This window comes from Peromyscus californicus, unplaced genomic scaffold, assembly GCF_007827085.1.
Source record: "Peromyscus californicus insignis strain IS unplaced genomic scaffold, ASM782708v3 Scaffold_17__1_contigs__length_78620276, whole genome shotgun sequence".
Lineage (NCBI taxonomy): Eukaryota > Metazoa > Chordata > Mammalia > Rodentia > Cricetidae > Peromyscus > Peromyscus californicus.
The window spans coordinates 10,450,641-10,466,281 of record NW_026294469.1 but is presented as its reverse complement, the minus strand read 5'-3'; the positions used below and the strand labels follow the sequence as shown (position 1 = coordinate 10,466,281).

Here is a 15,641-nt window from a genome sequence, read left to right as displayed (position 1 = left end):
AGAAAAGAAACATTAGAATTGTGTTAATTAATGTGGCTCTTAATACAATAATTAATTACCTGGTGGTTTTTTTTTTTTTGCATGCTGAAAATTTTGGTTTGGCATAATAGCAAGTTGTTGCTTTTATACACACTAATGAGTTTGTACTACCCAGTATGCATTCTGTATATCTGAAAAGGAAATAAGTTTGGGTTTGAGAACAAGTATTAATGTAGTGCTGCCACATTACAAAAGACACTTAGGGACTTGATGCAACAAGAAAGACTAGTCCACTGCTGACTGAAGTCTATTGATTCTTGTCATGCATGCTTCCACATTTGGTCCATCTCTCACTTCATTATTTCATTGATATGGCACTTTGACTTTGAAAAGTATAACTCAGACACAGGGAGGCTAATATCAGTGTTACCTAACAATGATCAGAATGATGAACTCACCGTGTGTGTGGGCATCCTCAAAGGAACTAAGACTTCTATTAGCTTTACAGTTATCCAAGGGAACCACAACTAATAGCTAAAATTGTGGACAAAATTTAAACACAGAAGCAGAGCTTTATTGTTTTTCTTAAGTGGAAAACGTTTCTGCTCAATTTGCTAATCCTCTTGATTTTTAAAAATGCTTTAATTTAACTTTTGACAAAGTTATACAGTGTATTTTGATGGTATTCTTTCCTCTCCCTTAGCTCCTTCCAGATGTTTCCCCATGTCTACATACCCAAATTCATGTTCTTTTTCTCTAATAATAATAATAATAGTATTAGTAATAATAAATAAAAATAAACCCAAAACAAAATGAGACTGAACAAACTAACAAACCATGGAGTCTGATTTATGTGGGCCAACTACACCTGAGCATGGGCCTGCCCTGGGGTGAGGTTGATATATGCAGGGTCACTCCATTGAATAAATGGATTTTCCTTCTCCCAGTAGCTATCCATTCCAAAAAGGTTCTTCGAGGGAGTGGGGATAAGACTCTTGATTTTAAGATTGTGGGAAAATGGGGAAGACCTTGTTTTTAGGAAATTTTTATTGCCATTCACGTTATGGTAATTTTTCTAGTATCTACCTTTTCTCCTTTAGTTCAAGAATAACAGATAACTGCAGGGTTAGCTTAAAGCCTTTCCTGTTCTACTTATAAAATCCATCTGTCTGAAAAGTTAGACATGTGATTGACTAAAAATGTGTTTTAATCAGGCAGTGGTAGAGCACGCCGTTAATCCCAGCACTCTGGAGATAGAGGTAGGTGGATCTCTGTGAGTTCAAGGCCAGCCTGGTCTACAGAGTGATTTCCAGGACAACCAGAGTTTCACAGAGAAACTCTGTCTTGAAAAACCAATAAACAAGCAAACAAACAAACAAATAAATGTTTTATATTTAACAGGAAATACTGTATTGTTACCACAATTTATTGTATTAAGATGATTATATCATTTCAAAAATTTACAAGAAAGTGTCAACATGAGTGTTTCTTGTGAATAAGGCATGAAATCAGAATAACTTCCATCATAAAAACTGTGAAAACCCTTAAACTGCTCTAACTAGCAATATACTTCATTGTATGAGCTGATCTTAGGCAGTGTCACCCATGTCTGGTACCAGGCTGGGGCCTCATTTGTAGACTATGTCAGCGTGGGTTCAGATCCCGCTCCAATCACTTCCCACCTGTCGACTGTGTCGTTTAACTTTTCTGTTTCTCAGGTTCTTACTAGAAAACAGAGCAAATACCCATGCTTCCTTGACAACCAAAAGGATTGTGTAATTTATCACGTTCTCCAGACTCGAGCAAGTGCTGAGCAAAATATTATTATTGCAGTGCAGAAATATATATAATGCATGAAATTAATGAAAGTCACACACACAATTTTAAGTTCTGTTGTTTTTAAACACGTAGTTGAGTTAGTGGGAATTAATTTTGTGTATGTACTATTCTGTACCTTCAGTTATTTTTTTCTATTGTGATGACTTAATTTCGGTTCTCTCTCTCTCTCTCTCTCTCTCTCTCTCTCTCTCTCTCTCTCTCTCTGTGTCTGTCTCTGTCTGACTGTCTGTCTGTCTCTCTCTCTTTCTGTGTGTGTGTGTGTGTGTGTGTGTGTTGTGTATGCCCTGGATCAGAGTGGAAAGGGTCAAAGTGAAAAAGTATTTCTTGAGATGGGCTATAGTGAAAAAGAAAAGGACTGAAGGCTGCTGTCCTAGAGAACCCCAGCTCCTCCAGGAGCGTCTCTAGAGGGACTGAGCGCTGTCTCAGTGCTTTCCACCCTCTGGTGAATAATGAGCAGTAAAACTTGCTCCAGGGGTGGGGAGGGCAGTAACTAGCTTGGGAGGGCAGGTACTCACCTCTGGGTGTGGACTGGGTGTAGGTGGGGGCGGTGGGTGGAGAAAGATGGCAGGGTGGGGCTGGAGAAGATCCCAGAACAAGCAGCAGCCTGCTTTCAGACTCTGGGCTGGGCTTGGGATTTACTGAGGCCTGAGGAGACTTTGCTGAGATTAGGCATGTTTGGGCTTTACAAGGATAGGATGGAGGCTGAGAGAAAGGAGAAAAACACATGAAAGTTTGCCAAAACTTGCATGGGATAGGATGCAGTTCCCAGGAGGGTGCTGTTGAAAACTTGGTAGGGAAAAGACAGAGGGAGAGACAGGGCTGGGCAAACAGTGAGACTGAAGGGATGAGTAAGGAAAGGTTGGCACCACCTGAATAAAACTGTGGACGCTCCAGACTCCCCATGACTCAAGAAAAAGCATTAGACTGGGCTCCTAAAGCCAGTTAAGAGCTGAATGGAGCAATGGCCGCCAATGCTATGATTTGCACTGGGTCCAGGGAGGGAGGACAGAAGGCTGTTGCTGCCCTGCAATAGCAAAGTCTGAACTTGATTTCTGTAGCTGATGGTGAGTTGGGTCTAATTGTAGAGTTCATAGTGAACAGAAGCCCAAGTGTAATGTTCTGATTTCTGGTAGGATCTGTTTAGGACCTTCTCCGAGGAGATATTGAGTCACATCGGAAGCTAGCTAAGGATTTATGTTATCTACTTATTAAAAATGACAAACTGGGGCTAGCAAGATGGCTCACTGAACAATAAACAAACAAACAAATAAATGTAAAGAAAATTATAAACTGTAAAAGATCGGTGAATTGTGATTTCTGGGTGAAAGGGCTGAGCAAAGAGTTCTGAGACTTTCATTATAATGGGTCTCTTCAGATGTAGAGAGTACCCCAGATTACCACAAAGACCACCCTTTTAGCACTCTGTCCAATGATGTCTAGGATTTCTTAGAGGACTTCATGCAAGTGTTCATGAGCAGAGCTGGTCGGAATCTATGTGTTGGTGTAGATGGCCCTTCCCCAGACACTGGTCCTTCTTCACTTGGGGAAATAGACCAAGATACAGCCATCTGAGGTGACCCTGTTTTATTGTATAAAGGATCTCAAATTATCAATGTGTTATAATAGCTTTTAAAAATGGTTATGGCCAAGTGCAGTTATCCATGCCTTTACTTCCAGCACTTGAGAGACAGAGGCTGATGGATCTCTGTGAGTCTGAGGCCAGCCTGGTCTACATAGAGAAGCCAGCTAGGGCTATGCAGTAAGATCCTGTCTTGTGTAAATAAATAAATAATTTTTTAAATGAAGAGTTTTGAGCACTGTCTACCCAAATCTCAGGCGTAAGTGGATCAGGAGGTGCTCTGCTGATGAACAATGCTGTGTGCTATGTGGTCTTCATCCTCTCAGAATCCAGACTCTGCTGCTGGACCCAGCTCTGCCTGTCTCTTAGGATGAGGCCTCTGCATGGCTTCACAGCCATATGTTGGTTACTTGACCTCTTGATTATATCTTTACCCTAATTTAAAAAATATTAGAAAGCTTCAAAGTTTCAGAGCTAGAGGGGAAGCAAAAAGTATTGATTATTTCATTTTAGAGATTCTAAAGTAGTTTTTGCTTTCACAGAGAGCTCTTTTGGTGCTCACAAGGAATAAATAAGCACATAAAATGTATTCTCTCTGTGTGTGCTAAGATGTAAGAGCTGTTTGTTGACTTGTGAGGTGTAAGAACGTGCATACCAGAAAGCCTCCCTTTCTGCTGTCCAGATGTGTACCTCTGGGCTCAGTGAGGATGGGGTGATTGGCCAGGATTGACATGCATACGAGGCACTGATTAGATACATGAGAGAGAAGCCTGTGAAAAAAAATTACTCGATGAAACAGAAATTGTTTAGATCTCTACCCCATTTTTAATTGGACTATTTGGTTTGTTGATGTCTAGTTTCTTAAGTTCTTTATATATTCTAGAAGTCAGCCCTCTGTCAAATGTGGGGTTGGTGAAGGTCTTTTCCCATTCTGAAGGCTGTTGTTTTGTCATATTGATGGGGTCCTTTGCCTTACAGAAACTTTTCAGTTTCATGAGGTCTCATTTATTAATTGTCAGCCTTAGTGCCTGCGCTATTGGTGTCCTGTTCAGGAAGTTGTCTCTTATGCCAATGTGTTCAAGGCTACCCCCCACTTTCTCTTTTATCAGACTCAGTGTAACTGGATTTATGTTGAGGTCTTTGATCCGCTTGGACTTGAGTTTTGTACAGGGTGATAGATATGGATGTATTTGGGTTCTTATATATGCCAACATTAAGTTAGACCACACCATGTGTTGAAGATGCTTTCCTCTATCCATTGTATAATTTTAGCTTCTTTGTCAAAACTAGGTATGTGCATCTCAGATGGTTTCTCCTCTATGCAGTGTTTCCTGATTCTCTGAGGAAGTGGGTCATGGTACCCAACACATCCTGCTGTTTGGTTAACTGCTAATCTGTCATTCATACTGGACTGCATTCACTTTTCTTAACACCTTAACTAAGCTTACACACACACACACACACACACACACACACACACACACGAGAGAGAGAGAGAGAGAGAGAGAGAGAGAGAGAGAGAGAGAGAGAGAGAGAGAGATCAAAGCAGAAAGAAACTAAAGAACTCTGGAAAACCACCTTCATTTATTTAGAAGTGGTAAATTTGAAATTTTCATTCTAAATCCATGGAACTATAAAACATATCTGTGAATGTATAAATGAGCATGGTATTCCAAATATAGGATAAACTTTGATACTTTGTAAATTTTGGGTAATTAAAGGAAGTAGGACCATAAAATCTTGCAGTTGTAAAGGAACTCCGGGGTCGTTAAATCAAGGTCCACTCTCTGGCTCTCTGTATGCAGAGGACCCAGAGAAGAGAAATTACTATCTTATCTTGGCATCAAAATTGAGAGAGTGTATGCCAGGCATTAGTGGCACATTTCTTTAATCCCAGCACTCAGGAACTCTGTGAGTTTGAGGCCAGCCTGGTCTACAGAGCGAGATCCAGGACAGGCACCAAAAACTACACATATCCCCAGAACAGTCCAAGTGCTTGCTGCTAGTTATAAGAGAAGACCAAGACAAAAATGTCATCTGTTCTCTTGTACTGCAGACTTAGAGAGTAGTACAGCATGTGAAACCCATAGTTGAAGGCTTTATACTACATACAAATTTATAAGGACAATGAATGCCTGTAATTCCAATATGGGAAGATAGAGGCTGGAAGATCAGGGGTTCAAGGTCTTCCTCAGGCACACAAAATGTTCAAGGGCAGACACCCTGTCTAAAATCAACATCAATAACCACAGCAGCAGTAACATCAATAACAGAGACTAAATCTTACAGAACATCTGCAAGGCAGGCCAAGAAGTTATACAAGTGAGCAAACCATTGGCCACTTGTTGTCAGAGTTGTTAGAGTCCAGACCTATTTACCACTGAAGGGCTCAAGCTTATTGCTTCTTCTAAGACAAACTAATTTTAGATTTTGAGATAATACCATACATAAAGTTGCAATTGTATGATAAGTGTGGAAGCCAAGCTGGAGACTTAAAAGTGGACTTAAAAGCAATGCATTATGCAAACTCTGAAGTGGAATGAAGGCAATCATTTTCACGACTATTCATTGAGCATATGATCATCAGTTCCCACCATGTGCAAAGCACCATTGCAGGCACTTGGGACATAAGTAAAATATTCCTGCATCCCTGAGTTAATGGTGAGTATGGGCTTGTGGGGGGAAGCAGACAAGGATAATAAAATGAAGAGCTTGACAGGTAGGAATGTGTGAATCACTTTGGGAAAAAAATAAATTGAGGAAGGGGAATATAAAAGTGGAACTCCTTGTGGTTAAATAAGGGGATTAAGTTAAGTTTTATCGAGCCCATGATTGTTGAGCGCAACTTTGGATAAAAATGGGGCTGTCTAGTTATCCGGGGGAAGGGTATTTTAACTGGAGGAAAGAGCCAAACAATTATCGTTGCTCTTTTCTCTTTGTTTAAGACAATATCTCCAATAGCCCAGGTTAGCTTCCAACCTCCTATGTAGCCTCCACCACCCGGTCCTAGGATTACAGGCGCATACCATTACACTTGTTTTATGAGGTCTTGGGGAGTAAACCCAGGGCTTCATGAATGCTAGGCAAGCAATTTCTCAATTGAACTACGTCCATGGCACCTAATGAAAATATCTTAAAGAAGCAAGTCTTTAGAGTTTAGAGGAAGGGGATGACGTCAGGAAGCCAAAGGCAGGGGTGTGACAGATGATGTTGGGGACTTTGCAAAATCATCGAGAAGGAACTCAAAAATTTCAATGAACCTGAGATAATATCGTCGAGTCCTAACAGAGAGAAGATGTGATTTGGCTGCCATGTTCAGAGGATCCTTATAGCCACAGTGTGTAATACAGACTCTAGTGATAAACAGAGTAACAGACATAGGAGCCGTGAGGCTACTGATGTAATTCAAGAGAATCATCTCAGTTGAAGCATTATTTACCAGAGCAATGCAGGTGGGAGCAAGCTGTCCAGAATACCTGCCGGAAGTGGGGCCGAGAGGACTTGCTAAGGAGGAATCTGTGGTGTTGTCACTTTTCTTGGTGAGATGGAGTTGTAAATAAAAATATATCATTTCAATGGGGAAAAAACTACAGATGCTGTAGTTTCATGACAAACGAGTACATATGTAAAGAATTCAGTTGAAATGTTAAGCTTCATATTCTGATGAAGTTTCTAAGAGAAGATGTCGATTTCTCAGTTGGATAGACCAATTTGAACTCAGAAAGGAAGACCTGGCTGGATATAAAACACTGGTAGTTATTGTTGCCTACATGATTTTTCAGACCATGAGTTAAGAGGAGAACACCAATACAGTGTAGGGAGAAAGAAGAGAAACAGGACAACAAACAAACAAAAAACCTAAGAGTTCAGGAAGGAGAGGCAGAGCTGGCCAATGAGTGTAGAAACTGGTGAACAGTGAGGAGGAAACAGGAAGTGTGCACACTGGGACCAAATGTTTCCTATATTGAACACTGTTGCATTATGCTGAGCATGAGGAATTGACTATTAGTTGGTTTCAGTTTCTGAGAAACTGAGGAATGGAAAGCTGGCTAGAGAAGGGCTTAATGGAAAACAGGATTGAGAGTGAATACAGAGAACTAACTCTTCCTGCAGCTTTGCCTAAAACTAAAGGAAAATAGGGAGAGGGACTGAGAACGTAGCTCAGCTGGTACAGTGCTTGAAGACAGCATGGAAAAAGTCCCAGTTCCATCCTTAGCCACAGCACAGAGCATGGCATACACCTATACTCTCTGAACTGGGGAGCTGGAGGCAGGAGGATGGGAGTTCAAGGTCATCCTCAGCTACATAGTTGAGGCCATCCCAGAGTGTACATATACATAGGATCCTGTCCCTACCACAAAAAACAGCAAACAAACAAGCTAACAAAAGACTTCTTGGGTTTGGGAAAGGAGTATGCATTTGTGTGTTCGAGGGGAATTATTTGGTCCAGAGAGTAAGTTTTTAGAAATATTTATTTATTTTTATTTTATGTGTGTAAGTGTTTGACTTCATGTATTTGTGCACCAAGTGCACGCAGTACCCTTAGAGGCCAGAAGATGGCGTTGGATCCCCTGGAACTGGAGTTACAGACATTGATGAGCAACCATGTGGGTGCTGGGAACCAAACCCTAGTCTTTTGCAAGAAGAGAAACACTTCTCCAGCCATGTATGTATGTATGTATGTGTGTGTGTATGTGTGTATGTCTCATTTAAGACTGTGTCTGTGACAATGCCTCTCCATCACATGAAGGGAGATTCAAGATAAATATTAGAAACAGCCTACTGGCCATGTGGCAGTGAGACCAGGATATGCTATCACAGGAAATTACCTAATGTTATTCACCAACAATCGAAAGATAAGATCGTAACAAAACAGATGGCTTTGAATGCTTCCAGTGCCGAGTGAGCTACTGAAACCACAACGGTCAGAGACACTCAGTCTTTTGTTTGCAGGATTTTTTTTTATAGAAGATTGGCTAAGAGTCTGGACCCCATGGCCAGGCTGGCTGGCAGAGGTGCTGGCTCTGTTACAGGAGTTATGAGCTATGTGGCCTACGACAGGCTACCTAAACTCTGTCCAAGTTTACATATTTGTAGAACAATAATAAAGTAAATGTTCCTCCGTCAGCTCTGAGAACTAAAGAGAATGGTGTAGCTTAACAATGTGAGCTACAGAGCAAGTGTTCTGTGTAGATCTCCATAAGCAATAACAGCTCCTGTCTTACATGTGCTCATTTAATTCAGATAGGCCTAGAGCACCATGGCAGTCAAGAAAAGAGTTGCTTATTAGTACTTCAAACGTTTTTATTACATGTAGTTACTTTGTGTGTGTGTGTGTGTGTGTGTGTGTGTGTGTGTGTGTGTGTGTGTGTGTGTGTTTATATGTATGGGTATTTTGGAATATTGTTTTAACTGGGCAAAGATGTGTTATATTTGTTTATGTTGCAGAAAATTACTTTAAGTGTGTAAAGGTGTGTTACTATTTTTTATGCTGCATTTATTTAACAATGTAAGGATACATGTTTAATTATGTAAAGATGTGTTGGATCTGTTTCAACTTGACTGCCTAAGCCACCTGATTGGTCTAATAAAAAGCTGAAGGACCAATAGCTAGGCAGGAGAGGGATAGGCAGGGCTACCAGGCAGAGAGAATAAGTAGGAGGAGAAATTTAGACTCAGAAGAAAGAAAAGAAGAAGAGAAGAAAGAGGAGGAGAGAATGAAGGACACATCCAGAGCAAGAAACCAGGCAGCTGCCAGACAGACAGACATAGAGAAGCAGTGAAAGTAAAATATACAGAAGTAAGAAAGGTAAAAAGCCCCGAGGCAAAAGGCAGATAAAGAGAAACAGGTTAACTTAAGTTAAAAGAGCTAGCCAGAAAAGAGCTAAGCTAGGCCAAGCATTCAAAACTAAATGAGTCTCTGTGTCATGATTTGGGAGCAGGTTGGTGGCCCAAAAAAAAAAAGTCTGCTACATTCGGGGTGTATGCCATGATGGGCACGTGGAGGTCAGAGGTCACCTTTTAGGAATGGGTTCTCTCCATCATGTGAGTCCCAGGGACTAAACTAGGGGTGTCGGGCTTGGCTGCAGGGGCCTTTAGAGTAGTTTATTTTCACGGAGGAATTATCTGAAGTTGTCACAGAAGCCATATTTAAAGGGACCCACAGAAAGTGTCAGACTTGGTCAGGTGAAGCCGAACAGTGAGTCTGTGAGGAAAAGCCAGGGTTTGAAAGGGCACCATGGTGAGCTCCCAAACGAAGATGGAGCTATCTGGACTGTGAATTGGTGGCTGGAGACAGAATCCTGCCTTGGAATTTACACTTGCTCTTTCTCTAGGGAGCTATCACAGTGTTCAAACCCACTAGACCTTATAAAACCCGAGTCAACAAGGAGCCTCCTCCAGCCCCACTGCCCATCACCAGGGGAAGCAGCTCTTTTCCCTGGTTTCAGTGACGTCACCTTCCACTCCAGCTCTGTTTTCTCCAGTCCCGGTTACACCTGTCAATCATCCCCAGGTTCCCGCTTTTCACATCCTCTCCTCACTTCTTGTCTTCAGGGCCGGCTTGAGCCAAGCGCTGAAGCTGTCCTTGGTTCTTCTAGCCAGGCAGTATGACCTTCCCAAGACCCCCCCAGAGCGCCGTAGGTTCTCCCAAGGGAACATTTATGGAGTTTGCTTATTTTTTTTAAAATTTTTTTTTAGCATACAATGCAAAGGTAAACAAGCCACAGCACCAGGAATGCCTGTGAAATGTCTTCAGTTCTCACACAATCCCTAGAAGACAGCATGCTGTCACCAACGCTGAAAATGGCTAAATGAAAGTCTTAGCAATTTTTAATTATGTAGAAAATAAGCTATCAAGCCTGGCATGGCGTTGTATGCCTGTGCTTCCAGCACTTGGGAAGTGGAGGCCATAAGGTTCAAGATTATCTTCATCATGATATAATTCCGCCCCCCCCTCAAAAAAATAAAACATTAAATAGTTGTACTTTTGTTAAAGATTACACAAGGCTAATTGACTGATTAAAACGTCAGTGACCATGAAGAGCGGGAGTTTCCAGCCCAGGATTATTTATCTTGCCTTATCTTTAGCTTCCAAAATAGATACTTGTTAACCACCTCTGTGTTTGACTTAATATCCTTGTGGTTTTTTCAGTTAAAAATCCCCTTTTCTGGAATGCATAAACACACGCCCTCACCTCCAGCAACCCGAAGGCTTAGAACACTATCAGATAACATCTGCGGCTGTAACAGAAACCTCTATGCTTTGCCCTCACCCGACTACCCGATCTTTCTACCACTGTACTTTAACTCTGCCAACGCCTTGATTCCTAACTTTCTTTGTTCCGTTACCACCGAAAGTTTTGGGAACCGCTGTTGCATTAGAACGTGGCATTTGAGGTAACCTGAACCTGCGCTTCCGGATCATGGTCACTGGTATTCCTCTCCAGGATAAATGATCTCTTCTTCCATTTGAGATGGGCGCGGTGTTTTTTTTTATCAGCAAAGGCTGTCCTGGCTGTTTGAGACCTGGCTGCAAAAACTCATTAAAGAAAGAAAGGAAGAATAAAAGTGGCCAGGAAATCAGGGGAAGGGGGTATTGAAAAACTGTAACAGTCGGAAGAGGAGGTCTCAGGACTCACCAAAAAAATCAGTTCCTGTGACGTCATCTTATGTTCTCTGCATTCATTGTTAGCTATTTTAACTTGGGTTAATTTCTTATTACATTTGCTGATTAAGTAAATGAATATTTGAAAGCATATGACAAAGGCTCAAACCGAGACCCAGATACCATATTCCTAAGGTCTGCAGTAAATGGGAACTTTCAACAAGAGAGAAGAGCGCTCATTCCAAGAGACTGGCCTCTGACCTGCAGATGCAATCCACCTTACTGGGACCATATGCACCCCAGGACACATTCACTTGTTCATGGCATGTGAGCACCATGTTTCTTCCAGATAAAGACAGGCAAGTGCTGGTCATTTCCCTCATGAACAGTGGCCCCATCCTTTGCCCTAGGCTCAGCTTCTGCAGAGAATGACTCCTCTACTCTGCCCATAGTGCCATGGTGCCATCATAGTGCCACCAGTACCTACCCATGGGGAAGATGTTGCCTTCGTCCATACACCTTTTGCACGTGTTCTTATAATCTTATAAACCACCTCCTCATTCTGACTTGAATGGCAGTTGGTTGTTTATATACATGCTCCTGCTTACTGTGCCCTGTTGTATATACACTCATACCCACACACACCTCACCTCCCAACCCACACACCCCCACCCCACACTCACACATACCCCACACCTATCCACACACACACACACACACACACACACACACACACACACACACACACTCATACATGCTCCACACTCCTCCACACCCCACAATCACACACAGCTTACCCCCTACTCCACCCCATACTCACACATACCCCACACCTACCCCCACACACACTCATACATATTCCATACACCTCTACACCCCACATCCATCCACACACACACACCCACTCACCCACCCACCCCCACACACCCCACACATACCCACACTCACACCCACCCATACACCCACACCCACACCACATACTCAATATAAGCTCCTAGGAGCAAGGGGAGGCATCTTTCTCAGGTTTCACAGGGCCTTTCCTATTGGACTTTCTGTTCAAAGGAGGAAGAAACCTCCTTTGGTTTGGGAGAGTAAATGAATGTCAAGTGCTGTGTAAATGCTTCTTGACCGTTTCCACATAGTAAAAGCTATAAAAAAGAAAGAAAGAAAGACAATTAAAAAGAAAGAAAGAAACCTAGAGGAATTAGGATACTTACACTGCTTACCTTGTATTATAAGATGCAATTAGGTGGCACCATTTCTAAAGCCTTTAATTGAGGTCTGAGGAAAGAATGCTTGTGTGTCCCTTTTTAATAAAGCATTTACTTCAAGAAGGGCATGAAACAAAGGAAGAAAAGAGAACGTGGTTCCAGAATCTGTTCTGCGGTTTTTAACTCCATGCCTGAGATGTTTCTATAAACAGGGCGTGTTGCGGGAGCCCCGGTGAGACACAAACTTGGACTTAGTGAATTCTGTGAGAAGTAACATAGGAACATACTGGTGTTGATGAGATCTTGACGTAGCACAATGAAGGTTACAGATACCGAGTTTCTTTTTAATATGACATTTTATTAATTCTTTGAGAATTTTATACATATTTTCATCATACTCGCCTCTCCATTTATTTATCCCCCAACTCCTCTCATCCATCTTACCCCTCTCGATCTTATGTCTTCTTTTCTTTATAACCCAAAGAGTACATTTTATGCTGTCTACATATGTGTGCATGTCAGACTAGCCTTTAGAGCTTGTTCAGTCTACCATGGGCCACACCCTCAAGGAAAAGCAACTGTCCTCCTCCAGAGCTGCCAGCCGTCCACAGCTCCTCAGGTAGGGGTAGGCGCTTGTGAGCCCCTCCCTCTCCAGTCTGGAGTGTTGACTATTTTGATCTTGTGCAGGCAGCCGCAGCTGCCGTGAGAGTGTGAGTGGAGGAGTCCTGTCATGGCTGGAAGACACCGTTTCAACCCTGTCCTCTTCACTCTGCCTCTCAGTCTCTTCTGACCCTTCTTCCATGGTGGTACCTGAGTCTTGGGAGAGGGGAATGTGATAAGTGTGACATGGATGTTCCACCTGTGGCTGAGCAATCCATAGACACTTATTCTCTGTATTTGGCCAGTTGTAAGATTCTGTGCTGACTGCCTTTCACTGCACAATAAAACTTCCCTGATGAGTTCTGAGAGCTGCAGAGACCTGGTTGTTGTTTTTTTTTTTTTAACTGAGCTGACTTTTTATAAAATGTGGGGGATTCTTAGAAAAGGCGGGCCAGGTGCTTTTTAGTTTTCTAATCTAGATGTCAGCTGGTGGGTGCGAGCAGGCACTTAGGCAGCAACATTGTGCACTGCCTCTGAGAGAATGTGAGCGGCGTTGTTGTTTATCTTACGTTTTAGCAAAAGTTGTGATTGCCATCACTTGACATTCAGTTATTCACTTTCAGGAGCTGAACTCTTAGAGCCTTGTGGAAGATGGAGATGTTTTCAGACTTCTGCCTGTGATTCATTTCCTAAGGCCATTCTCTTGGTACTCATTGATCATTCAGTTCTGCATCTAAGCACTGGGGTGTAGGTTAGTGGCCGAACACCCAGAACTTCCTTTGCTCCTTGGTACTAAAGAAAGAAGACAAAAATCCTGTATCTGAGGGCTGGAGAGAAGGCTCAGTGGTTAAGAACACTGACTGCTTTTCCAGAGGACCTGGGCTTGATTCCCAGCACCTTCATGGTGGCTCACAACCGTTTGTGACTCCAGTCCTTAGGAATCTGGCTTCTTCTGGCCACTTAGGCACTGCATACACATGGTGCACATACACACATCCAGGCAAAACACCCATATATATAAGAAAAAAATCCTGCTGTTAAGATCTTTCTCTCACAAGGTTCATGGCAAAATCTCTACTCTTAGCAAGTGAATCTGAACCCTCTGTGGGGTGCTCTTCCATTCAGCACTACAGAGATCTCTCCTGAGATGAGTTAATGCTCCATCACCAAAAGCAGTGTGGGACTTCCTGGATGTAGGTTTAGTAGAGGAAACAGGGAGGTGGGGGTGGGCTCTAGAACTTCCCCTGTGTGCCCTCACTGTTCCACGAACAGCTCCCCATCATACTCTGGAATATCAGTTTGCTTGTGAAAATATTCCATTTCACTTTTATGAAGACCCAGATCTCCCACATGGGAGCTTCCTCCAGGCATTTAGGAGGTTCAAACAATTATCCAGGTCGAAGATAATATGTGCTTCTGGACTTCTACGTCCAGAAGGACAATAAACAATGCATGAAGTTCTGTGCCATAATATCAGGATTCTTTTTCAAAATTGTAGCATGAATATTTACCCCCAAGAAGAAAGCGCTAACATAAAGACCTATATGCGGAACAGCAGGAAGATGATTCTATCAGGAAATATATTTATTAATTTGCAAGGGTAGAGATGAAAGAGACAGAAATGGGATTTTGAAACTTGCTAATAACAATTATAAATTCCAATAAAGATGCTATTTACAGGGAATAAAAGCACAGCCGCATCTCGTATTCTATTGTGTTGACTTTAATCAACAAACAGCTCTTCATTTAAAACAACACACTAAGCATAAGTCTGATCTGGTGACTCTGCTCACCAGAAGAACTAGTCTCCGACTCTCTTCTCAGCAGGGTGTGGAAGGATAATCTTCTCTGATGACTGGATGCTTGGCCGAGAGCCAAAATGAGCGCCCATGAGCACTCAAAGCAATTAGAAAAGGACCCATTCTGAATCAGCAGGTATCTGTGAATAGGGGATATATTAATCTGTCCTGATTGAAATGCTTAAACACAGGCTTGGAAGTGGAAAAGCCAGTGAGCAGGGGAGAAGACACTCAGAGTCAACTAAATGTCCAAGTACTCAGAACACACAGATATTCCCAGAAAATGCAGTTGATTAATACCTTATGGCTTTTCAGCTGTTGTTGCTTTTTTTTTTTAAACCGTTTTAAGAGAAAAGTTTGAGTGCTATAATTTTTGGTTTATGATTTTTAAATTTTAAGTAAAATCTAATTACATAATTTCTCCACTTCCCTTTCCTTTCTCCAGCCCCTCCCATGTGGCCCGACTCCCTCTCAAATTGATGGCCTTTTCTCCCTTTAATTATTATTGTTACATATACCTATATGTAAACACATGAATATGTAAATTCAACCTGGTGTGTGCATTTGGTGTTGCTTGTGTGAACATGATTTCGGGGCTGACCACTGTGTCTTGGATAACCAGTTGGGGTATCCCTGGCAGAGGCTAACTCTCACTCTGTGCAGTCATTAGTTGTCTGTAGTTCTTCGTCTGGAATTGAGACCCCTTGAGGTTTCTCCTTCTGCATTAGTCTGTCCACTGATGTCGCTGCTGATGCAGCCATATTGTTGAGATATCTGTTATCACACAAACTTGACTTTGTGAAAGTATGTGAATACAAATTTATGTCTCTTTGATATTCTGTATGCCTTTTTCTTAAGAGACTTTCTTCAGTTTTCAATTCAGACTGAAAAAAAATAAATAAATATAAGCAGAGACAGTTATATTTTAAAATTAAAAATTCTTCTTAAGGGCTTGACCGATGGCTCAGCAGGTAGGAGAGAGCACTTGCCGCTTTTACAGCGGACCTGTGCTTGGTTTCCAGTACCCA

The 15,641-nt window shown here is 42.1% G+C and overlaps 1 protein-coding gene across 1 annotated transcript in view; it reads right to left on the bottom strand.

Annotated features, from left to right (window-relative positions):
• The window catches only part of Dsg1 (desmoglein 1), a 70,448-nt gene extending 55,074 nt beyond the window's left edge, over positions 1 to 15,374 (bottom strand). The window contains exons 1-4 of the mRNA XM_052742748.1: positions 15,268 to 15,374; positions 14,608 to 14,753; positions 12,777 to 13,030; positions 2,334 to 2,520 (exon numbers count right to left, since the gene is read on the bottom strand). Coding sequence (XP_052598708.1) covers positions 2,334 to 2,520; positions 12,777 to 13,030; positions 14,608 to 14,753; positions 15,268 to 15,374 — 694 coding nt within the window. The remainder of the gene's footprint in view (positions 1 to 2,333; positions 2,521 to 12,776; positions 13,031 to 14,607; positions 14,754 to 15,267) is intronic.
• Positions 15,375 to 15,641: the final 267 nt, after the last annotated feature.